Below are 27451 nucleotides of genomic sequence, written 5' to 3'. Positions count from 1 at the left end.
TCAAAGGAGTGAAATCTCACTTCGAAAAAATGAGATTTTATTCTAAAAAGAATGACGATTGTCACTTTTTTCCAAGAAGTTAAATATTTTCACTTTTTTAAAGGGTGATCTTCACTCTCTTGGAGATTTCACTTCACGTCACGCAAGAAATTTAGAGTGTATGTGTTTAGATTTAAAATATATTATTTTCAATTCAAATATATAGTGTTTTGTTTATTAAAAAAGTTTAAAACTAAAATCTTTAAATGTTAAAAAAATGGAGACAAGAATAAAACATTTGAATATCTCAAAATTAAACAATTCTTTTTTGAGTGTACATAAAACGAATGATCCCGAAGAATCACTCGTTATTATAATAATAATAAACAAACTTATGTATAATATGTAAAAAATCAACTCATCAAACGGGTGTAAATACCCGATGGTCTACCAATTAATTAGTCGTACAAGCACAAGTAGAATATAGCCTATGTAACGAACGGCAACACGAGCATGGTAATTGATCGATCGCAGAGATTTCCGCGTTTGGTGACCGAACGATGAAGTCCAGAATGACGGTTGGCGATCTCTCTTCACCCGATATAACCCTTCTTCTTCCATCCTCGCAAACGCGTCCTTTGTTCGGACCAGTTTACATCGAACCAAAAGCCAAAGCTTCAATGGCGTTGTACTTAATTAGTGAGAAATTCCTTTCAGCGGCTCAACGAAAGACTTAATTCAGGAACTAACAGTGCTTCCATCGGCTGATCATTTCAACAAACGGAATCAAACTATGTTAACTTATTTGACTGACAGAGAATTAGCGATTGCCGTCAAAACAGCGATATGATAACAGATCGTATTATACGGCGACAGACGAAATAAGAGCCAATAATCGGAGGTTAAACTTATCATGTTTCCCGTGTGAGGTGAAAGATTTCCGATCCTCGTGTAAATTTGATACTACACATGACATGGTTTAATTTATTAATATCGAGCTAATGAAGGTTTCGTGACAGAAGAGTATAAATCCAAAAAGCATGAGAATTTTTCATGATATTCGTGTAAGAAGTTCTGTGTAACGATAGAGGCAAAACAATGGTTAACTGATGTGAAAATATTTTAACATTTAATGTAAATAAAAATAGTTTGCACCAGTGCATCGTTAACATCTCATAATCAGTTGAAATACATAACATTATATATACCGCATCGCATATGACGCTCTTCCTACCATTTCCAAATCTGGGAATGACACTGATTATTCTCGGTCAGGAGATGTTTATGAAATCTGATTCTGCAGTCAGATCCTATCTGGTGCAGCAATTAAAAACGATAAAAATGTTACATGCGGTAATAACGTAGAAAAAATGCCGCTGCATGCGAGATGTAATTGCGGTATATTTTACAACTCCGTGCAAAAATAATCACGGATGGTAGAGTATTTGATCTGAGTACACATTATTATCTGACTTGGCCGTCCGCGTACGACATGAACATGATATCACAATAGTGACACTGGCAACGAGGGTTGGCAGCGCACGCAACGAGTAATACATGCAATACCGCACGCACGTGATGTAACAGGATGCAGTGCGTGACCGGCAAGCAGGTCGAGCTTGTAATGGGCAGACCGGGACTTGCAAACCAGTGTCGTGTGCCGCCAGTAATTCCGCTCAAAAGGCACGATCCCCTGCTAATGACGCGGAATTCGCCTTTATCTGGATATCTATACAATCTATTTCCTATACATTCTTCTTGTGATTGCTTATTCATAATTACAAAAAATTACGACGTATTGATCATGATGTATTGCTTCATGATTCGTTTAGTCACAAATAAATCTGTATAGTAATATCGATTTAAAAAAAATAAAAGCCGTGTACATTCTAAATTTTGGAGAGTAAAATTTCACTCTTGGAGAGTGAAGAATCACTCCAAACAAAAGAGTCAATTTTCAATCTCTGTAAAGAGTAAATAATTTCACTCTCCAAAAGGAAGGAGAGACTAAAAGTAAACATTAAGTTTAACCCCCCTACATCCAATCTTGACAAAATTAGATTCATTTGACGTGTTTTTGCACAAAACGTACGAATTTGGTATAAAAAAGTGTCGCTCTGCTTCGTCAAGCGAAATATTAATCATTAAAGTTGACCTTTTAGGAAATTCACTCTTTGAAGAAGTAAAATGAAATTCGCTCTTGCTGGACTGGTGCAACTGTCACTTTTCTTGGAGTGAAATTTCACTCCGAAAAAGGAGGATATTAAGTTAGAGCTGTTTCTTAACTGAAATGGAAAAATTTCGAGATGTACAAATTGTATGTCATATTAAATGGCTACTTAGTAGAGTTGAGTAGAATATCGCTTATCTTGGGGAAACATCGACAACATGACAAAAGTCAAAGATAATAAATTAAAAAATTTTTAAATAAGATATCAATATATTCCACGAATTAAGCAACAAAAATATTTTTATTATTTAAACGATGATTTGGTAAGTACGTTTGTTATTCAAAACTAGAATTCGAAACAAAACAATTATTTTATATCAATAATCATTTGAATCAAATGATTATTTGTATAATTATATTGAATAATTATATTGAACAAATAAATTAGAACAAATAAATCTATTTTCTATAGCTAAATATAATTTTTGGAACTTGAAGTAAAATATTATAATATAATAAAAGATATATATTTGATATTTGGCAAAAATGAGAAAGAAGAGACTAGTACAGTTTAGTGCAGGAATGAAGAACTTAATATAAAATTATCAATATATAAGTATATTGACAGCTACATGATCTTTCAATGATTATGCAGAATATCGAGAGCGAGTTCCTCCCGTTTATGTAAACTTCGACGTTTAACGAACGCATTATAATCACCAACATATTGTTCCATGCCGTTTCTCAACTTCCTAATCTAACGCTCTATAAACTTCCATTTCCATACATAATAACATAATTTGTGCAATAACGGCGGACAAAGCTTTATAGTTATATGCTTAAGTAAAGCGGGTTAAGTAGGGTAATATTGTTAACGACGAAGTTTATCATTTTCGCTGATGCCGTGCAGAAATACTTGATGGAACTCTAATACTATTCCTCTCTAGTTTATATATATTATAGTTCAAAAGAAAACTTACGATTCATCTAAAGTAACGCGCGCACAAATTATTTCTCTTATGGCCGATAAGCGTCGACGTTGATTACAACAAAAACAAGTCTATCTTGAAGCAACAGTCAATCTCTCTTTCTCCCTTCCCTCTTGCCTCTCTCTCTCTCTCTCTCTCTCTCTCTCTCTCTCTCTCTCGTCTCCTCTCTCCCTCCCTTACCAGCGACATGAACGAACACTTCAAATTCTGTCCGTCACGATCATAGCCATAATAAGATTAGGCTAATTACGTTTATGCACTTAGGAAAAGCGGATCAGCCAGACTCTATTCGCGCACGCAGATTCGAGCGGTTACGAGGTGAGTGGACTCTACTAATCTTGTTGTTTTGTTTGGTTTAGGATGAATTTGTCATTGTGCTGCGAATCGCGCAACGCGTAAGTACATGTTCGCGAATATGCTATTGAATAGTAGTTAACGATAAACAAACAAAATTACTAGACAACAAATGATTAAAGCGTTTGTGGATAACAATCTATTTCGCTTAAAAGATTTATATTTGGCAAAAAATGCTTTCATTTTTTCCTGGGACATCTCGAAACTTGTCACTTACCGCTTCCGTGTGTACAGGATGTGCGGCGAATAACAGCCCGGTGAGCGCTGCGAATCCCGGCCGAAGTGCAGCTACCACGAGACTCACTCTGGTGACTAAGATGCACGCAGCGGCGTGTAAGGCGACGTTCGTGGCGTGATACCACATGGGACTCAATCCCGCCATCAAGTAGTTCAACCTAAAATTAATTGGAATAGAATCTGAATTAAATATGATATTGATAAGCCACTGTGATATTGGATCTATTTAAAAATATCCGGATCAATGTAAGAAAATATCGCGGTGCATATTTTAATTAAATGGGGATTACAGATGAAAGACAGATCACAAATAACAGATAATGATTCTGTTAATTAAATAAATTAAACTAAAAAAGAAAGTGTAGCGCTGGATCCATCCCATAAATAATTAAAATTTATTTAGAAATCGCAGATATGAAATTTAAATAAAGACTGACGTTTTTATTGAAAATACAAATATCTACGAAAATAATTCCCACGATACGGTTTTGCAGAATAAAATAAATATAGAATAAATTAAATTATTGTACTGTCACACGAATAGAACGGTTTTGTTAAAATCTTCAAAAACTTAGACTAGATTAGATCTGAAAATAATTTTGTTGGATCATCAAAATAATTATATAGGAAATTCAAATGTGATGAGCAATGCTGTAAAAAGTTTTTATATTTTAGCTATTAGGTTGAATGTCTTATATAACATAATTATTTTGATAATCCAGCAAAATTATTTTCTGGTGCGCATCTAGCTAACTCTGTAGATATTTCAAAAGCAAAAACCATTCTTTTCGTGTATATTTATCAACTTGTGTGCATCCTACAAGACAATGTCACCCATTAACAAAGCAAAAATTAAAACCCCTGTGTTTTACAAAGCGTTTCTGCATCAAAGGACTGCTCTGCATCTACACAAAATCATCCTTACTTGAGAAAGGGAACAAATTTCATTGTTGCCGGATACAAAGAAACGTTGGAAGATGAATTCTGTCATCTTTTTGTTTATGAGCACAACGGATTTCAAACGCGGACGTGACGTAGTTTCTACGAAAATCCGCTTAAGTCGGCCGAAGTAATCGGATTTTAGAAAACCATTCCGACCGTTTCCTTTTCGCCGCAACTAACCGAGGGACGCCGTTTTCTTTGAGCAGATTAAAGTAACTGATGTTATATTCGTCAGTTAGTAAAACTAATATCGACTTTTGATACGTGCGCGTGAGAGACGTGCGTCGAGAGATCCCCTATCGAGTCGTTCTATCAAAACGAATGGATTTTATTAATTGCTGAGAAATTATTCGCTATCGCGAGACAGCAGACAAGACTGAAAAAATAGGACGACGTGAAGAACGTAGAAAAGTATATATGGATCGTGGCGACATCGAGATGAAAACAAACACCGTAGTTGCTGACGCAGTCGAGCTATAATTTTGGAAGCCTGCCGGCGGCATAAGTTCGACGCCCTCGGAGGACCTGCGCTTGGCTCGTTTCCAGGTGTCAAGGATCATAGGTTGTCGGAGGCGTATCCTGTCTCTACCTTGGCTCTAGATCAAGCAAAAAGCGCGCATACGTCGATCGCAGGACAGATCTCATGGCGAAACTAGTTATATTACAAGTTAGTGTATGTTTATTTTTTATTATAGATATATATAGCAACAATGCGAACTCTTATTTAACGCGAAACGATCAATTTCATAAAAGTTTTATTTTAACAGCAATGCTCAAGTTCCGTTTAAAAGTCAACATACGGACCACACTTCCGCATTTATACCTACTTACTAACAAAGTTTATTGTTTCTCTACTGCACCCACGGTTTGCAAGTTTTTGATATACGCAATGGTTCGAAATACATAGCATGAGGGCTGTATACTTAGGAGCTTCTTGTTTGTTCTAACCGGTTTCTCCAAGCATAGCAGCGTGCGCCTGCATTCCTGTTACATGGAATGAAGTACATCGTATTGTAACGTCGATATTACGTTATCACACTCGGATATTAAACAGACATTGACATAGTCTCGCTACCAATTATGCGATTAAATAAACAAAGGCAACTACATCGGTAATATTTCCTCGATCTACGTACGCAAACCGACATTATTTGATAAACAACAGGTAAATATATTTTAACAGCTGGTACCTGTCTTTGATCTGAAAAACACAGAGATTAATCGTCGTGCATTACAAACGTCTCTATTTCCAGCTTCATTCTTCTTCACCCTTTGCGTATAATCATTTATATTTTTCCTCTGAAGAATTCTGTAACGCAATTTGTCTTCGTCGGCGCAACTTTCTACTCTACGCGAATTTCTCCTCTCATATCTTTTATTCATGTCATCATTGAAGCTTTCTCAGACATACACAGAAGAGAGGTCTGCAAATAATTACAAACTCTCTTTGTCTATATGCAAACAATGAAAATTATCTGATTTTAGAATATCTTATTTTATGCAATAAAGATATGTATATATCTGCATCAGTTATGTAGTGTATATATAACTACGATATAATACAAACAAATATACACACACACACACACACACACAACTCTATTAAGATAATAAAATTTGTAAAGCTCTCATTAATATTTTTTTTTGTTTTTAATTATTGATTTGAAAATAATAGAATATCGAAATTTTTTCTAATGAGACATGACTAAGGAAAATTGTAGTCGAATTAAAAAAGTTAATTTACTTATGAAAAAATGATAAACAGTTTTTCTTCAAGGTGAGAAATTTATTTGTGTGACTTTTAAATTATAGTTATGCCTTTAATCAATTTAGTTTTAAGCGTTTAGTCAGCTTTATTCCTGCATCCCTTTGAAAAGGTACAACAAACAACTTTGAAATTGCTTTCATAGTTTCTGTACCATATTGTCTTTTCAATCATCCTATTCATATTGTTATCATATATTATTATTACGGATATTATATTTTAGCATCATAATAATAATTAATATGTAATTTGATATTCTTGATATTATATTAAATATGCATAGATTGCAAATTTTTATGTAGTCCGTCTAATGTTTGTTAAAAACGTGAAAAATAACATTGTACATAAGAAAAACACTACAAGTTTATATTCAAAAGATGAAAGAAAAAAATTGCGCTGTATTTAAAATTTTATAATTGGGTTAGATGTATGTGTGTGTATATATACAAATATGTATATATATATTATACTATATATATATATATTTGCATTTTCAAACTAAAATAACACTGGCGATACAACCATCAAAAGTTTCAAAACAGAAGCATAGTATGACGAAGTAGAACAGTTGCTCGTATCAGACCGCAGCGGGACCTGATACTAACTGTCTGACCGCAGGTACGCTCTTACTACTGGCTAACCACGACCGGTTCTATTACGACTGTTTGACCGCACCGGCCCGTAACTACTGGCCAGCCGCAAAGCGCGATCAATACTTATCCCCGCCGTTCCGTCATTATCACTTTTGCGTTTGTGTTTCGGAACGAAACGAACAGCTCTCGCGCCAACTAAACGAAGGACTTTAATCATGGAAAGATCTCTGAAATCGGACACTCGTTTTCCTGAAATAACTCACGTTCGCGTCTGTGGAAACGTCATCGCGCATACAGACTCGTGTTACACAAGTCGCGCAGCGAAGATCAGCATCCTAAGAAGAAAATCTTGGCGAAGTTCTGGCACGTAATTAACTAATGAAATTTAGCTCGCCGCTGTAAAGATGAATCGCCCTACCAAGCTTTTCGAGGAAACCTTGGGCCTCAAAGGAGTTCCCTAAAGACGTCGCATCGCAAAAAGTTGAAAGATCGGACTTTACGTAACGAGGTATTAAAATCTTGAACGTTGTCGTTAAAGCGCGCTGGCTTAGTTTACCTCCCACTACATCGCCGTAAAGACCAACCGTTTCATCTTTTCGTCTCGTTAGTATCTTCTTCCGCTTTTATGCAAGAGAAGTATACCTATAGAAGCCGCCAGTATATTACGAAAAGTTATATCGTTATTAAATCTTTACACAGAAATATGTCAGCCATGTAACAAGGACTAAAAAGAAAATTCATCAATTGGCAACTATGATTATTTTTATACAGAATAAAATATATTTTAATATTATTTTTCGCTCTTCTCAAAATAGAAAATTCCTTTAACCTTTTATAGAATGTCGAGGTAATGCATGAGAAAACATTTTCGCGCGATATTCTCTGACAGTCACGCACGTATTTCGAGTCTCGTTTCCTTTTCGAGGACGATATTGGGTTCTAACTTTGCGGTGACTATCGTTTGCAGCCACAAGACAAAGGTACGATGATAGAGCATCGTAGAAACGCCATTCGGGCTCAATCGTGCGCGGAATATAGCAACCAAGATACCGATTTCGACTCTCCAGTGCTGCTTCAGTGATTTAAGGGATTGGCTAACCCGTACTTCCAGTCACGTTCCTCCCAGAAAAGTGTCCAACGAAATAAATCACGGGCACGTCGAGACTTCGATCTTTGTTGTACGCGCGCGAAGAAATTCGGACACGTTAAGAGAAGCATCCGATCGATATCCACGAGATATTGCCCACTCTCTTTTATGGTCAAGGAATATGTTTGTGTTTTTTACAATGTTTATAAGCGTGTGAGTTTCTATTAGAATTATTAGATGGTTCTAAAGTCAAGTTTAGATGACCACAAACGTATAATCATTTGACCCATTTTTAAATAATATTATCCAACACGTTTAAATATATATAATAGCTCATATTAGTTATTAATATAAATGTATTTTTAATTTGATTCGAAATAAAGATCGATAAAAAACATATTCAATCCTACATATTTTATTACTTTTAGCGCTATAATATCGTTGTTGAAACCGCTAAAATTATTTGTGATGATGAAATTATTATAAGTGCACCTTTAAACATCAAAACGAGCAGTGATAACCCAAATACCCTGAGTTAAATAACATTTTGTTATTTTTAAATTTTATGTGCGTCGAAATCAATCTATTTCTGTAGTTAGTTTTTAAGTAAAAGCCTTAATGTATATAACTTAATAATAAAGTGCACTAAACTAAATTTGATTAAAATTTAGTACATTTTCTTGTGTTGAATCATTTAATTCTGTTATTTTAATTAAATTAACGATGTATTGAGTAAAAGCTATGGCGATATATAGAAATGATTAAAAATAACTCATATATAATTTGACATAAATTTAACAATGCAGGTTGAACATTATAAATATAAAAAGAAAAAAATAGGCTAAAACTTGAAGGAATTTATAGAATCATCAAATATATTTGCTACATCGTTATTTCTTTTTTTTATCTTATTTTCTAGTCTAACATTTAAAATAGAGTCATATATGATATGCAAATGTAATGTGACGATCTAAAATATTATAATCAAAGATTTACAAGAAATCATCATCGACGATTAATTACCTCCTATTTGTTGTCCTTTGACTCTCCGTCTCTTAACCTCTCTACCTTAGTCATTCTTATACGAGCGATCCGCTTACACATAGTCACGAAGTCAGATCTGATAATAGTATAAATTACGACCGCTTATACGCCTTGAGTGGCGCCATATATCAACGGACGGACCTCATTCCTTTTCTAGATTGTATATTGGAAAACATGGTGTGTTCACGTTGAACATGATGAAGGACTTTCTGAGAAAGGCTATGCAGCAGGTACCCAGCTAATATCTTGTAATCATTAAGCCGCACATCCCTATCCAGATTGTGTCTCAAAATTACACTATCGATCCTGACTCTATAAGCTATTTCCTGAATATATATAAAACTTAATTCGTATTCTTACTTACAATCATTATAACAAGTCGCACAGATTTTATATTAAGAATATAGTATTCGCATTTTTTTACAAAATTTAAAAATTCTGAAAAAATTACAGATTTTTTTATACACGAAAGATTTGGCGGCGATTTAAAACATGGATGAAAAATTATTTTAATAACAAATAGACATATTTTTAAAAAATAATTAAGCTAAAATGAAAAAATTTTCATTTCTTTAAATTAAAAATTGTAAAATATAAATGTTTAACATTTGTATTTTATAATTTTTAATTTAAAGAAATGAAAAAATTTTTTTTTAACCGACAATATATATGAAATACTTTATAATATGCATATTATAAAGTGTTTCATACATATTGTAATTCATTTTTATACGGAAAGTATAAAGTTTCAATTCTATAGTAATAATTTTTGCAGAGATACGTCTGATACATTTTTAAATTTACGGGAGAAAATAAAACGGTATGCTATAACTCTCATGTGCTGTCTCAAAAAAATTTGGCTAAAAGAATCCTTTGTATGCTCACTAAATAACGAGCGTCCAGAAAACAAAAGGCAACAAAAAGATACCGTTTGAACGACAGTGTGGGCCATTTTAGACAGCAATGGAATAGTTCTAAAGGGCACTTTGGAATTGTGCCACCAATCAATGGTAGCTGATATCGCTAAGCGAAAATCCGACTTACGGGTCGTTCCAAATCCCTTGTATTGGGATCCGCTGGGAAATGGCCAGGGCTGGTTTCATTGCGGCCAAATTAACCTGCCGATCGAGCGTGTCCCCACCGCCGAGGTCGTTAAGGAACAGATTAAACCGTGTTCAAGCGAGAAAAAGCTCTTCTTGGGAAAAAGCAACAAGACAGAAAAAGTTGCGTTATTAAACGATTTACTATGTTTTTATTTTATCGCAATTTTTTAATCTCTTTCAGAAACGACGAGTTAAAATTATGTTCTATATACGGGAGTAACAGGGGATACAATAACTAGAATTCTATGACCAGCTAAATTCAAACGCTCTTCAATTAAACTCAACATGATAATCGGTCGATGGAATAGCATGGCAATTGATGATGTTTCGGCGAAGTAAGCCCCCACTGATTTGTTGTAATCCGATTTGCTTCTAATCCGTCACGAAGGTCGTCCGTGTCATATTGCGTTCAAGGGTTTTACAGCGCAAACCGCCCGTGTAAAACCATCGCAATCGCAAATGGAAAATTCGATATTGTTACAATTGTACGAAACAAGTGGCGCTGATTGATTAATAGAAAATCAACGATCACCAACGATTGGCCATTTCGATAATAAATCGTGCGTATAAGTTTGCAATAAGCAGGTTTGCATAAAAAGCAAGTTAGTTGCAGTCTTCTAATAAAGAATTATAACACAAACTATGAATGTGTCGTTCATAGCCACGTGACGTACTCATAACGACTCGTAAATATTACATGTATGTATTAAAATTTTATTTAACTACGCGGTCTCTTCATATACGCAAGCTTATATATGCTCCGTAACGTGAAAATGGCAGAGCTAAGTGTCGCATTGCAACGTAATCTTCACGCACTAATCAATTTTTATCACACCCGATAACCAAATCGGTCAAACGTACAACGTTATTCGCGCCTACGGGGTGTCATCGTAATTGTCAGGCGAGCCGCGAAACGCGACAATTAAATTTGTCATTGTCGTTGAATGCAAACGACAAGCATTTGTGGAATCGTTTCCACCCCTAGTCGACCTCCCTCCGTTCAATCCATAAAAATTTCGCTGAAATTCATGAGCGATATCGTGTATACACCCTGATGGGCGATCATTGGATCGCAGTCGCCTTTATAGTCGCCTTTAATTGTCGTTCTTTTTATTGCCGGTACACAATCAGCTTGCTGGGAACTTCACGACCGGACGATTCGCTTTTTCATGTACAAGTAATGCGAAGGATGGATGCAGTGATGGAGAGAGAAAAAAAAGAGACTAATCAGCTTGCTGGGAACTTCACGACCGGACGATTCGCTTTTTCATGTACAAGTAATGCGAAGGGTGGATGCAGTGATGGAGAGAGAAAAAAAAGAGACAGACAGAGAGAGAGAGAGAGAGAGAGAGAGAAGAGAGAGAAGAGAGAGAGAGAGAGAGAGAAAAAGAGACACGTATTTCGCGCTGCGCGATGTGCGGCGTCAGATGCGTCTCGGCCGCGATCGTTACAACCGTACGCTGCAGTATAAGGAACTGCATGGGGCAAGTTCTCGTGCCTTGAGATTAATCGCGTTCCAGGTTTCTCCTGCCCTGAACATTAAACACGACGTCTGAACGATCTCGCGTTTTGTGCACTAGCGAATAGGCGGACGGGCATGATGATAACGTACGACGAAACTGCGAGCGAAAATTAAGGACTCCACGCCGCTGTCGCCGTAGTGCTGTAATAGAATCTCGCCGTTTATATGTGATGAAGTGGTTGATGCGCGGGCTGTAAAGGAAGGGAACACGGGGTTTATTATCGAATTGAGTGTAGTTAGTGTGTTTGTACAATAAAAAATAACCGATATTATGCAAATATTAGATGACAAAGAACGTTCTCGAGTATTTTTTTTATAAGAGGTATTTCATTATATTACATTATTAAAAATTAAAGAAATTGTGAGGCTATAAATGTAAAATATTGGAACACTTTATTAAATCAATATTAACTGATACATGTATTGAGACCTAACACGCAATAATGATTTTTTAATAAAAATGTTATACTTCCAGCTTTATTCACTTTCAATCCCTTTTACGTTTTTATATCATGCACCGATTACTATTGAATTTTTTAAAGCGCAATTTTGTGCTAAAACTGTAAAAATATAATATTATTAAATTAATACTTGATTTTATTGATGCTAATATAAATATTTTATAAATCTACAAGAAATTTATTAAAATGTTAGAAGTTATAATTTTATAAATCTATAATGAATTTAATGAGAGACATTAAAAGTTATAATTTTGCTTTTATTTTAAATAAATGTTAATTGCGACTAAATGGTTAACCCGGATTAATTATCTGATTTTTTATTTAAATAATCACCTGGGATATTTTTACGCCCCAATTAAAATCACTATTATTAACATATTGTATATTATTGATTTTTTTTGTAATTTATTATTTACGAACATTATAGATAAAGTTAATTATAATTTTAATCACAATTACTGAAAAAAGTAGAAACCGAATAAATATTAACCGAAGTAAACACTTTAAGTATCTTATTATGACAGTATTTCTATAAAAAATAAAGATTTTAATTAATATAATACTCTTTCATTACGGGTTTCATTAAAATTGCATATTTAAAGGTTCGTAAAAAATATTATTTTATTAAACACAAGAAAGGTATGTTAAATAATATCCATATAAAATAATATTTTACAACATTTTTTGCCGCTGGGGTATAGAAATACTCGTGTTAAATGTATATTTATGTCATTGGAACACGTATCAAATCCAATTCATCTCTTTAATAAACATATCTTATTCTTCATTTAATAAGTGTCTCCATACTTTATTTTCTCTTCTCTTTTAACGAGAACGCTAACATAAGAAAACATGTATTCCAATCAATAGCTACGTTTAATAGAAAAAGCAGCTTTACAAACATTGTAAGATTCTTTAATGTGATTGGTTTTTGCTTTTAGTTCCTCATTGGATCTAAATATATAAACCAATCATTTTAAAAAATCTTACAATACAATTGCAAAGCTGCTGTTTTTTCTACTGAGCGTAACCATTAAGTAGTCAAAAATAAAATACGAGATCTTATCTACATAAAGATTTCATTTAAAGTCAAACTAAATTTTTCTCTTTAATTGTTTGAAGAACTTGCGTATTATCGTTCTATTCGTCACGCGCTTTGAATAAAACGAGTATTTTTGTGACTCGAAGAGTACAACTTTACAACCAAGTCTCGAATCATAAACTCCAAGGATATACGATACAGTATAAAGATTTATGGATGCATGCATACACGATGCGCATCGAATTTTTTAAAATTTATGGTACCAAGTTTATCGAGTCGGGTTATAAAATTACTATCAGTTGTTCTAACAAAGCAATGTAGTACGCAGCCAGTTTTTACTACAAAAAAACTGCAGAATTCTATGATTATTATCTAAAATTATAATAAATATTTACAAAATTGTATGTAAAAAAACGTATAGCATATCGAATTTACAAACTCACTAGTGCTTGAGAATGTCGCGATGGAGAAAAAGACCAGCAGTTACCATAACTTCGTTGCTTGAGATGTACCTTAGATTTTGCGGTGTGTCATTACGCTGTTTCACTTGCGTGTTCCTAAATAGTACCCGTACCAAGAAGGAAAATAAGTATATATGATAAGAGCAGAAATGCAGGGGAGACGACGAACGCGAAGATTCAACAAGATGTGTACTTAAAGTGGCTTTTTCAATTGCATGTTAAGATTTTCCTTTTATCGAGAAAACCGACTCACGCAAGTAGCGTTAATATCGTTTAATTCACATAAAAATTCTATGTTATACATAGTTACACATAGAAAACATCAAGATTGCAATCGGCGAAAGCGTCAGGTCGGAAACTTGGAGATTTATATAAATTACTGATGAGCGTTTCTTAGGTGTTCCTTATGATCCTTAACTCGTGGACAATGCAATATATTCTCAGAAACCCGCGGCTGCGCATGCAAGATCGGACGCGTTCGCAAAGCTCAGAGAACTTTATCGTCGTCGAGTAATGGGCGGCTGTTTGCAAGGCGGAGGCGCGTATAAATTGCTTCGCGAGCAGAAACGGAGAAAAAAAAGGTACGGGAGCAAAAAGGACAGGTTGAAAGGAGAGAAAAAAGGGAGAAAAGAGAGATAGAGCATGGAGGTAACTTCTCTATCCTCCCAGGATATCCAGGGCCATTCAGCGAGCCGAGGAAAGAAAGAGACCTACAATTCCGTGGGAAGAATACCTCTGGGTATTTAAGGGATAAAGTGCCGCACCAAACTAAACGCCTCCGTGCCTCGCGTATACCACCCTCAACCCTGCATCCCACGCACAATCCTTCGCGGGATCCACGTCTCCCAGGAGAAGGCTAAAAGAGAAGGAAAAGGGAAGGGAAGAGGATGAGAGGGAGAAAAGGAGGAGGGAGATCCATATGAAATAGCAGAGACAGTATCTTCGACCGAATTGAAATACATCTCCGGGCAAGATATAACTAGGCTCACAAGAAGAACAGACTGCTTCCCGTCTGCTCAGATATAACTCTCTTCGTCCCATGAGAAAATAAGCTTTCGCTCTGACATTTCTCTGTATTCTGTATAAGTTTAGCGCTCAAACGTCGTTAAAAATACGGTGGACAACGTCGAGCTTCAGTCGGAATAATGATTCGCACAATCTATGAAAGGATGAATGCGAATTCTTCCTTCCTATAGAAAAATCCCATTGTCATTCGTCATCAACAACAGGCTATCGTAAATCCGTCGAATAACGCGATGAACCACAATATATCGGCCGGTAAATGTTTCGTATTTTACTGTGCTTACTGTATTTGCGCAACGGTAACGGCTTTGTCGGCGCGTCGGATTATTATTGAATTTATTACCGCAACCGTCCGAGAGTTACAATTGTGGCCATATTTAGCTTGATATTATATAGCAATGATCAATGGCAATATTTTGCAAGGAGATGTAATATTTAAATAAAACTCTAAACTGCATATACTTTTCCTGCAAGTTATGGCAACATAAAATCTTATCTCAAAGCAAAAAATTAAATTATGTATTTTATTATGTAAGTGCAGAAGAATCTAAAAGATATATCAACACAAGATAAATTATATTTGAATATTAAACAATAGAATATGTTACAGTCAATGCATATCTAAAATTATAATAGAGAGAATAAAAAAAATAGAGATAAAAAAAGAAATTTATTAACTAATTATTTCTTTATTATTAGAATATTTTACAACAATTTGAAATATGCAATTTAGTGAAGCTTAATTAATTGAAAATAAACTGTAAATAGCAAATTTGTTCAAATAGATGTTCTCTAATAACATTGAAAAATATTCGATTCTAAAGTATAAATCGATTCTAAAGAATAGCTCCCTAGAACTCAAAGAACGAAAACGAGAAAAAAGTCAAATAAAGTTCCTTCATGTTTTCCAGATTCTTAAAACTCTCGTGGGTTTGAAATAGATGCGCTCGGCATTTTAAGAAGGACCCAATTTTTTATGCTAAATCAATTCTTCTTTTCGTAGTTTCTGTTCAAAACATCATTTTTTTACAAAAACTTATTAGATCTATATGAAAAAAATGTATGTTATATGAATCTCGAAATATAGCGTTTTATGTATTATTTATCATATAAGAACTAAACATTTAAGTATCACATAAAAATAAATGTAAAGAAAAAAGAGATAAATGATGAAAACAAAAAATTGAACCAGATTGAATTGGAAATTGAAGCAAATAGAAAATTATTCTGTAAGGTGACAGTCGAGAAATTATTTGTCAGAGAATTTTCATGTTTTCGTAAAGTTCTTAACTTTAATGAATGAACGGGTCAATATTCGGTCAAGCACACTTTTAACTTCCGAATTAGCAAATGATAACAATTATATACTGAAACAAATGTTATATTTACCGCCAAATTGTGCAGATATCTCTTAAATAATTTAAAGATTACAATGTGCTCTGTATATCTGAAATTAAATATAAAGTAGAAAATTAAATTAATTGATTGATATTTATAATCAATTCTTATATAATATTTAAAACCATTTTAAATACAATTTTAAGATGTCATAAGCCAATCATAGAGTCGTATTAGCATTTTAAGATACTTAAGACAATTTCAAAATAAAAACGGACTATGAATATCAACCAATATCTTTTTCAGTTATTGTTTATCTTATAAGTTATCTTCTTATAAGACTCAAAATCAACACGTTTTTGTCTCAATATACAGTTTTTATCATTGTACATTTTGTTGAAAGTTATTTGTGTTAAGCTTGCGGAAAATACTTCGCTATTTCTCGTCGCTACTTTGAAGCGAATGACAGAGGAAGGAAGAGAAGATAACAGAATTTCACAAATAAAAAGTAGCATAAAAGATAAAGTATTATTTAATAAAAAAATAAAAGTATTGTATATAATAAAATATTTTTATGCATTACAAAATGTGTAGCATATCGTGTACATACAGAGTGTTCATAAACTGATACAACTGAAAAAATAGGAAATTCTATATAAAAAACAAGCAAAAATGTAGTATAAAATTTTTTCACATGACGCTCTGTTTTCAAGAAAATCAATTTTAAACATTAAATGGATAAATTTTAAACAAAGTACGGATTTGATTAATAAAGCGTCAGAACATGTTAGAAACTGTCAATAGAAATTTACTTCAAAGAGCAGAATTGTGTACTAGACAAAATTTTCAACAATTTATAAAGTAGAATTTATCGTATCCTGTTTTTATTATGTATTTTCATTTATCCAATTCAACAATAAACACAAATATAAGCAAAGATAAAACTTCAAGCAAGTTAAGATATAGTGAATATTTAAAATCGATTTTCTCGAAAACAAAGTCTCACAAATTCTATTCTACTATTATATTTTATTTTTGAATTTTTTTAATATATAATAAAATCACTCCCTTGGGTTGTACTACCAGTTCACGAATATTCTGTATTATAGAAAAATAGTACGTATTATGTAAAAAAAATATTATGTTATTCATCAACCAATTCTTCAAATAAATGCTAACTTAGTTTGAGAGAAGCCTATTTCATCGTAAAGGCCAAAGCAACTTTGAGAATGACAACAATACGGCTAATGGCCAAATTCGAGAGACCGTGGTAAGGACGCCATTTCTATTTAAACATACAAAACGGCAATGGTGACCATCAAGTCTCTTTTAACAATATAACAAAAACTTCTATAAAATTTGTTGAACCTTCTGTGAAAATGGTTTTAATATAATTCTTCAAACCCTGCTGGAAATATTTTCTCTCCTTTCGAATTATTTATCTCTGGAGATACATTTCCGTATTCCTCCGTTAACAATACTTTAACGTTATGAACCTGAATTGCTTTAATTCATAAAGAACACAAAGAGAAACAAATTGAAAAGACTGACTATATGAGAAGTACGTAACAAGTTAAATAAAAGCTTTACTTTTGCATAGAACGTTGTCATAAAGTGATCTTTGCGGTTTCAGGAATAACAGTGTAAATATAAACGAGTACTTCCTTCAATGTAGTCATTAATTCTCTTGCCTTTGATTTATGTATCAATCAAAGATCCACGAGATTAATATTTCTTATTTAATAAATGGCATGAAAGATTAAAACAAACGATTTTATAAAATTCATTGTCGATTAGCGACTAAATGATTTTTGTGCAATATTTCCTCTCAATTAATATCACGAAATGACGAAGACGTAAAGACATATATTGTTCATGAGCTTACATGGCGGTTTCTCACTCTCTCTCTTTCTCTCTCTCTTGTTCCCATTGTAAGGACTTTCGTCCAGTTGGACACCTAGAGACGTCCTTATCAAAGCCCTTCAGAGTGGAGAGATGAAACAAGGCCACCCTCATTATGCGAGAACGGAGAACTCTCGTCTTGAGTACCTCGTATTGTCTCGAAACGGATGTTCTACGAAAATACCAAGAATATCACTATACTACTATTAAAACGTTGCCAGCTATATTAATGTATTATTTGTATTAAACATATTATAAATTAGCATCACGATAATCTTGTTATCAGAATGTAACGTAATGTATGTATTACAAATTTAAAAGTCGAAAAAAGCATTGCCAATTTAAAAAATAGGCTAATATCAAAAAAACAATTTATCAAAATTATACTTTATATTAATTGAAATTTATATTTATCTTTCCTATATTTAGAAAAATAAGAAGAAATATTTCCCTTAAAAATGTAAGGAATACACGATGTCCATTTAATGTAATACATAATCGTTATATGCGATTTAATATGTCTATGAAAAATTACTCATGAATTTACAACGCGTCTAAGTCTATATGCACCATGTATTACTACCTCGTGATGAAATACGTTCGTGTAACATCAAGGGCATTTATCGGTCGATTTACGTTCAAAGTAAACTCTGCGATGAAAAATTACCAGATGCAAATAACTGAAGACCGATTAATAATCTCAGTTCCACACTTTAAAATTAAAAAGAGCAAATAGTTTTTTTATTAAATTGTATCAATTTTTTTTCTAATTAAAGTAATTATTATATTTGTATCATTTTATTTTTTTCTCAATAATGTTACAATTTTAGTAATGGACGTTTTTAAAGGAAATTATTTATCTGCATAATTAACTTTAAAACGCGAGACCAACTGTGTACCTTACTGTTTATTTTACACTGCTAGAAAATATGTGGAATGAGTTTTCATATCTTTTAGCAATACGAATGTCCCATGCAAGTTGTTGCATTTCTCGTTACATTTCGTTCAGCGTGTCAGCTGTAGCTTTTAAGCTCACGGAAATTCGCCACGCGATTCGCTGTCGCGGAAAGCCGCCGTTGCACCGACGCGACGGAGGTGCACCGCAATATAGCAAACTTTTTTCTAATACCCCAACTCGTTGCAGCGAGTTTGCACGTAGTAAACCCTCACGACGCCGTCATTACGCCATGCAGCACGACTAAAACGACGGACACATCGTCCCTACGTGTCTAGGAAGTTTTCGCATCGCCCGACTCGACATCCGTCCGGGCTCACCTCTACTTTCGCCACTGCGGGCACGAAATAAGGGAATTTGCCCAGTGCCTTTCACATAAGTGAAGACGTATACCTGACCTGACCGCTGCAGCCACATAGTATATAGTCTGGCGAAGACGTAATTAGCGATTAAAACTTTCCGCGGTAATTTCTTTCCTCACGGACGGTTGACCGCGTTTCACGGACGAGCTGGCCAGAATTTTCATTTCTACGGCCCCCGATTCATCAGACCCATAGTTTCCTCGAAGATTCTTACTTTTCTTCCGATTCTTTCCTCCTTTCTTGTCTCTACAGATTATTTATACTTTTTTTTTCTTAACAAAATCGATTGCGCTCTTGTCGCCGTAATTTATTCTTATCTCGCTAGCTTTTCTTATTTTTTTGTTGCCATAGTTCTATATACTTAGCAATTTCAAAATATCGTTATTCTATATTCTGTATACTGAGAAAAAAATAGCCTAAATTTAAAAAAATATTTACTTAATAAAAAGAAGTGATTATTAAATCAAATTAATGTTTTTCGTATCAAATAAATATATTTTTATATTTAATAAATATTTAGTTGGTACTATTCAAATAAATATTTATTGAAATTTAGCATATTTTTTTCTCAGTGTAATCTTATACAAATTATATATATATATCACGTTATTTTTAATATATTTCTCCATCCGTGAGAAACCTAATTTCCAGTTAAAATTATATCTAAATGGACTCAAAGGACTTAAATGGACTTCAGGATTCAAAATTTGCTTCTAAAATATCCGAGCAATTTATTCGTTTCCTTGATAATTTTAGCATGTTGGAAAATTTAACATGCTGTCATATTAAATATAATCAACGTTCAAATGTGGATTTGTCAGCTTATATAGTATCGTCTGTCGCGCATAAGAGCTTGTGAATAAAATTTTTATATTTACATCTCAGCTAGAACAACGCGTTTCCTTTGTAAATTGTCCCTCTAAATGTAATATAACTTACCGCTGCTACATTATTCTGCATCTCGCGTGTACGCAGATTTAATGCATGCATTAAATCTACCTTCACAAAGCAGCGGTAAATATCACTTCCCACACTACACACACGCTACGTTGTTAGCAAACAAAAAACACAGTTATTTCATATAGCTATGAATTGCGGGAAGCTGTAGCAATATATTAATTATATTACCAAACCCTAATTCATATAATAGTTATTATTGCTTTCAAAAGGACATTAATAGCACTAGAATGTCATTAATCATCAATTCTCTTTATTTTCAACTCGCGTTAATTAGCATGAGGTAATTTTCTCCGTATTTACGGTGTTTCATCTAAAATTCAGCAAAATTATACCAATGTTATATTAATAGTTAATTAATTTCACTCTCCGCTATAAATGATTTTATTTATATATATTCTTATAATATCGTAGAATTTTCAATGCGTGTTGATCGCATCGATTTTATTACAAGTACGCATCATGGAAAATAACTTGGAGAAACTTGTGTTCGCAACCAGTGTCCCGCGAGGATGGATGGCAACGACGTCATCTTATTTTTCTTAATCGAGGCGACAGCATTGCACGCTCGAGAAACCGACGAGCGAAAGGAAATTGCAAGCTTTGTTCATGTCAGCGAAGCAACGGGTTGTTCTTAAGAAATGCGTGCGACTCAATTTGCGTTCAACCGCGCGGATTAGCGAGCATTATTATGCGCATCCTCCTGTATTCTTATCGTGAACGATTGCTATACTTTTTCAAACAGTTCTTCTCCAACGCAGGTAATCAGCAGTTCTTTGTGTCGAGTTTATCGTACTTGCGAGGTTTCCGTCTAATTTACGACAATTCCCCTTTTTACGACGTAATCTCTGAGACCGGTTTGCTTCTCGGGTCTCGCTGGATTCGCACTTGCTTGGACGGAGAATCGAGACGTGCTCATCCGGCAAAGGTAACGCGATATGAACTGGGTCACGTCCGTAAATCGATCCTAACCCCCGACAGACGGATCGCGATCATCTTCCATCTGTGTAGATTGGGCGAATAGATAGACTTCCGATGTCAAACGTGTCGACAATCTCACCAAGTTTGAGGAAGTCTGATATGTTATCGTTACGACTCAATTCCGGTGATATTCCCACAGGAATGACACCGAATTCTCTCGATATTGTTTCATATGTTCCTGATTGAGATCTAAGTATACTGAATCCTGACCGACATATAGCCTCAATAATTCTTGACCGGTTAAAAATATATACCAAGTACTTTTTTTCTTTAAGTAAAACTGTAGCAGATTTTATTAACGGAAGCGATATTATGCAAGAGTATCGGAAGAATAATATGCAGATTTACTGATAAAGATTTAAGATCTAAGAGGTTTAGAACTTCAACTATAAAACTTCAAGGATCGAGAGCTCTAACTACTTTGAAAGTTTCAACTAAGATTATTAATATATATAGGTTCATAAATATAGACAAAATAAGAATATACTTAAATAAAAAGTTCCATTTATTGTTAATTATATAAAAACCTAAAAAAACTTCTGAATATTTGTTTTGTTTAGAATTTTTGGGACTCTAAATCCATTTCTTATGGAGGTCGATTTCAAATAAATCCGAAATCGGAAATAGATGCCTAGGACAAATCATAGCGACAGTCACGCTTTCCTATAAGCGTGCAGGAAATCCCTCTCCTCTCCTTCCCTTTGATGTGATTGCGGGGAACAAGAAAACGAGAACTCACGCGATATAACTAGGGCTCAAGGAACGTCACGTCGATTGGATTGACAAAGTCATGGTTCATTACGAGTTTCCCAGCTCTTGTGAAGGATGGTAGGGGTTAAGGGTATGGAAAATTAAGGTGGCATTTCCAGGAACGAGCAATTTTTCTCTTCAACGAAGGGAAGTTCTTTCGTTTCCTACCGTACTCTCGATTATGGATAGAACGACATACGAATAAACAGAACCGCAGAGCGATTATAGGAGTTTGCTGATGTCACTGTCCTCCCAAAGAGAACATTGTGTCAATAATTATTGATGATTTGCTCCCTCCCGCCATTATCCTTTTTGCGAAACGTAAAAGATAGATAGCGGTACTCTTAATTGCGGTACATTACATCACTTGGTCTCGCTCTCGGTTTTTCAAGATGCGGAATAAAACGAAATAAGCCGAACATTTTACGCTAGAAGTTACCTTGCTGTATATAATCGAATCTAAAGTTAATTACGTTAGCTTTTCTTGTTACAGGCTATTGTAAAATATTTGTTACAGTATTTGTTAACTGATGGCAATTTCATTGCTATATTGCCAATGGGCGATCAATTTAATTTGCAAATTACACTACCCTACAATTATCGACGACACAGCCTAAGGGTAATCGAGTTGCCATCGATTTTAATCAATAGTTTCATTTTGCTGCGAGCGTGAGAATTATTAGACCACAGAAATCTCGCAACGATCTCGTCGAATATTTCAACTAAATTCTCTCTCAAATATTTCTCGTTTATTTCTCATATGATAATTTTTCCTCGATATTCATGAAAAATAACATGTATAAAGTACGCATATTTTTAAGAAGTAATAATTACAATAGTAACGATAATAGTGTATAATGACAGCGACATATATATAAAACTATTTAAGAAATATATATCTACTAAACTTTCAGATTCAAATATGGAAAGAACGAATTTGTATCAAAAATTAAGCCAGATACAAATCTGAAAATAATTTTGTTGAACCATCAAAATAAATACATAGGAAATTCAAACATGATAAGCAATGTTGCAAACAATTTCGATATTCTACAACAAATATATAGGGGAAAAACTGGGTCAAAGCAACGAGCAAATCAAAAGTCTTGTCTTGCTTTAATTAACAGTCTATATTTAATTTCATATTTAATATGCGAAAGTAAAAATTTTGATAATCTAGCAACCAATTTAAGCGTCCTTGAATATAATTATTTTAATAGCACAATAAAATTATTTTTAGATCTGTGTTTAGCTAAACTTTTAAATATTCCAGCAAAACCGTCTTTCCATGAATTAAGAACACAACCTAAATCCCTCCTCATAATTTATATTTTCAATGTATTATCAATACTATGGTTTTGATATGGACGTGATTCTTCTTAAGACTTAAGCTTGTCCAAGGGAGCAAAGTGAGAAGATTGAGAAAGTTTTTAAGCGTGGATTTATCCAGTGTCAAAGAATATTTCTTGAGGGTTTACTTGGAAAAGGGACGGTAAGAAGAAGGACGCTGAGAAGGAGGTCAGCGACGAGGGTGGGCGTGACGCGATCAATCATTCCCGGCAGTCATTCTGCTCGTCTTTCACTTAAGACCGGACTCGCTAAGAGCTTCGCAGCTACTAATCTCCTTTAATAAAACGAGCCGATGGTACCTTACTCTCCAATTCTTAGTTACAACACGATTTACTCTTTTAATACCGCCGTTCATGAGAAAATTGTCAGTTTTCGGGGTCGAACGGGGACATTACCGTAGTCCACTTGGCTACAAATACAAATGCAGTTGATAGAACTATTACCAGCGGCGCAAACGACCCACTATAAGGAAACTTACTTCGCACGAATCAGGTACTCTGTGTGACCCTTTTAGGCACGACAAGTTTACCGCACGAAGCAGTGATTTACGGACTAATTTTTCACGAGTCGTTGGACCTCAAGTGGAAACTTCTACACTCTTCGGATAAGTAAATAGCCTTAGGTCTGATAACTAAATTAGTCTGAAATAAAAGTTATGCCTATAATTTATGTTCCACGCCGGACTGACATTGTTAATGGTTCTTCTATTTAAATAATGGTATTTTACATGGCACACAATTCGAGTAAGATTACATAAAAACATTCGAAAGTCACGTTAAACACTTGATGAGATGGTATCGCTTAAAGCTGTGCTTAACCGAATTCATAAATTTCACAAATTGTATCCTCGATATCTATTCCTTTTCTGCAGTTTGGGACACTATAGAACTATCAGTTGCAATAATTGTTCAAAATGCTTATAGTACATCGATTATGCTAATATTGCTAATGCTTGTTATCGAGGTCCATTAAGCAATGTTGCGTTCTCGATTACCTGCCATCATAGTTAAACTATCAAGAATAATCATTGCGAACAGAATCTATAATAGCATATTTGTACAAACTCTGCTGTCGGCTAATATGCAACGAAAATAAATTATGCAACAGTGTATGAGATATTCAACATTTAATCACATTCTGTATTATATTAAACTTGTTTATTATATATCTAAAATGAAGAAGCGTGCCATCATTGTCTAATATATAATACAAACTCGCATACGACAAAATAATGTGCAACTCGTTTTGGATGGCACAAAAATACGCTGTATTACAAAATAAATATTAAAAATTCAATTATCAGTATTAGATGAAGTTGAAATTTTGCAAATAGCATGATTTCCAAAAACTAGCATAAATTTCTTAAAGAGACAGCGACGAAAATTGTGGATTGATTCTTATTTCGATAAAATAATCGAAATAATTTTGAGTGCAGTGACAATTTCACGAGTGTGAAGCTCGATGTTTCTGCCAATCCCTTTTTTCTCGACGTCTGACTTTCATTTCGATTTTTCGTCGGGGACTAAAGTATTAGCCCGCCGAATGAGACACGAAGTAACTTTATCGACTTGGTCGACAGTAATCGATCAAGCGATCCAACAAAATAACTCTCGCTGTTCTCTCACACTGCGCAACGAAGGTAAGAGCTCGGTGGTCTTATTGCATTAGCGAAGCGCCACTTACCACTCCGTCTTCCGCGCGTCTTTTCTTCCTTCTTTTACCACGGCCAAGAAGAACCATCGGCTTACCCGGTATTTCTGTCTTCGTATCGGTGTGTTGCAACAGCGGCAAAGCTTTATGCGGCGGTAGAGGCGGTGGTTTTCCTTCTGGACGGAAAAAGCTGACGTACGATCGATCATATCTATGATTGAACGGTTCTAATGGAGCCGGAAAGCTACGTGGGATTATGAACTGCCGTCTGTGAATAAGCAAGCAAGTCGCTCGAAGTGGCGGCTTTGTAAAAAATGGCATGGGGTTTATTCCGAGTCGCCAGACGGATCTTCAATCGCTATGATTTATTATCCATCGTATAGCCATGAACAGTTTTATTTGTTAACGACCAAGAAGAAACTTTTGAGCGGCCGTGCCCACAAGATGAGAGACATCGTTCGAAATCAATTTCGATCTCCGTAGTACGTCGATTCGTCGTTCGAATTCATCTCGGCCTGGATATCGACCTGAGAATGCTTGAACGCGATTCCTCGCGCACGAACGTGAAAGTTCGGAAATCACGCAAACGTGCTTGATAACTGTGACGCGAAGTGATACAACATGAACGACGAATCGCTACGGCGAGAAAAACTAGTAATAAATCTTGCAGGTTCCAGAAGCGAGACCAAGTAGCAAGGACCTGGTTTCATCTTTCCCCGCACGAAAGAAGACGCGCAAGAACCGCTGTAGAGGATGGTCGAATGGAAACGGAGAGAGCGACGATTTGTATTCGTCAGAGACGCGAAGCCTTGGCATGCTACGTGGAATAATACTGGGCGGTACGCCCGTACCGCCCCCATAGAAACTTCACCCTCTGGTTACCATTCATCATATTAATAAACCAGATTTCCCTTTTACGTAGCGGCGCCGCCTTCCTTTCTTCGCTGTCAAGACTTAATCGCTCGTCGCTACGGCTGCAAAAAGAGGCTCCGCTGTCAGAGCGACATTTATGATTGTAATTTCTTTCTCGCGCCATCTCCAAAGCTACTGACAGCTATAGTGCATATTAATATTTCAAATTTAACTTTAATATGACTGCACAATTCTGCACATTTTCAGATATTATTGCACCATTTTCATATAAATACATATAACTTAGCTTATGGATTTATCTAGAAATATTCGCAAATAAGCTATGTCACAAAAGTATTGTTGCGCGATTGTAATCTTTCAGTGAAAGAATAGGCGACAAATAGAAAGAACGGATAAAGACGCTCGAGAATTCTCGATGGTATAGGCAAGGGCGAGAATCGTCGACTAAAATAAAAACGAATGCACAAGTGAGTTTCGATTTATTTCCGCAGTATCAAAGGGATGAAAGAGCGTTGCCTTTCGTGGAGTTGAGAAACGCGAACTTGTGTATCCGCAGTTGTACGGTACCAAGTATATTGATAAAACATTCATGAGGTGAGAGAATATATACTTTATAGCATAGTGAATAACACCTTATAAAAGGGTTTATAAAGAGAATGCAATAATTTTATATATGGCAATATTTAAAATAAAAAAAGAATTTAAAAAAGAACTATATTGCAAAACTCGGTACTTACACAAAAATATTTCCACTTACATAGAACGCTTTGAACTAAATCGCTCTCTTTTCTACAAATATATTTTATAACTATAAAGCAAGAAATTACATGTATGTTTGTGCACAAAGGATACAATCATAGGAAAAAAATTGTTTTGCGCAAAATTACGACGAAATGAAATTGGATATTAAAAAAATAGAAAAATTCGAAATATAATTCCAATACAAACACAGTTGCACTCCACTCTATAATTTTATAATGATTATATAAATTCTTTATAACTGAAACTTTAATTGAATTACTTTTATTGTAAGTAAAACTTCAATAATTTGTGGTTTTTCTCATTTCTATCCCGCCAATAGCAGTAAAAAGACTTAAACCCTTCTGGACTAGAAGGAAAATTCTCTATAGCAAACTTTGTTCGAACTTCCTTCTTCTTCTTTTCAACCGCCTAGCCTGAATCATCACGCCCGGCATCGTAAACGTCGAGATAGGTTTAGTGCATGCAAATGTAGGCGAAAGCAGAAGTAGAATTCGTGCCGTATCTTCGTGGAAAGTCGCGACGTTCTTCCTCTATCTTGCCTGGCCGTTACCGGTGTGGGTGGAAAGAGCGGCGAGCAATTTACCGATTACCCTTAATTGAAGACGATGACTTAACGCTCGTATAACCACCCTGGGTGCTGAGAATCGCAATAAACGATCTGTTCTGCAGCGTCGGCGAGCTACGTGACTTCGACGACGGCTCGATTAAACTCTACAAACATCTAATGGATGGCATGGATGATATATACAACCGCAATACACACACACACCATATATATTGTACATATATATATCCAGGT

The 27451-nt window shown here is 34.7% G+C and overlaps 1 protein-coding gene across 1 annotated transcript in view; it reads right to left on the bottom strand.

The window, feature by feature from the left end:
- The window catches only part of LOC108758927 (transmembrane and TPR repeat-containing protein 1), a 140849-nt gene that overhangs the window by 76440 nt on the left and 36958 nt on the right, over nucleotides 1-27451 (bottom strand). Inside the window, exon 2 of the mRNA XM_018504170.1 lies at nucleotides 3710-3887. Coding sequence (XP_018359672.1) covers nucleotides 3710-3887 — 178 coding nt within the window. The remainder of the gene's footprint in view (nucleotides 1-3709; nucleotides 3888-27451) is intronic.

This window comes from Trachymyrmex cornetzi, unplaced genomic scaffold, assembly GCF_001594075.2.
Source record: "Trachymyrmex cornetzi isolate Tcor2-1 unplaced genomic scaffold, Tcor1.1 scaffold16, whole genome shotgun sequence".
Taxonomy (NCBI): Eukaryota; Metazoa; Arthropoda; class Insecta; order Hymenoptera; family Formicidae; genus Trachymyrmex; species Trachymyrmex cornetzi.
Note: the sequence above shows the minus strand (reverse complement) of the source record. Positions and strands in the feature narration are given on the sequence as shown.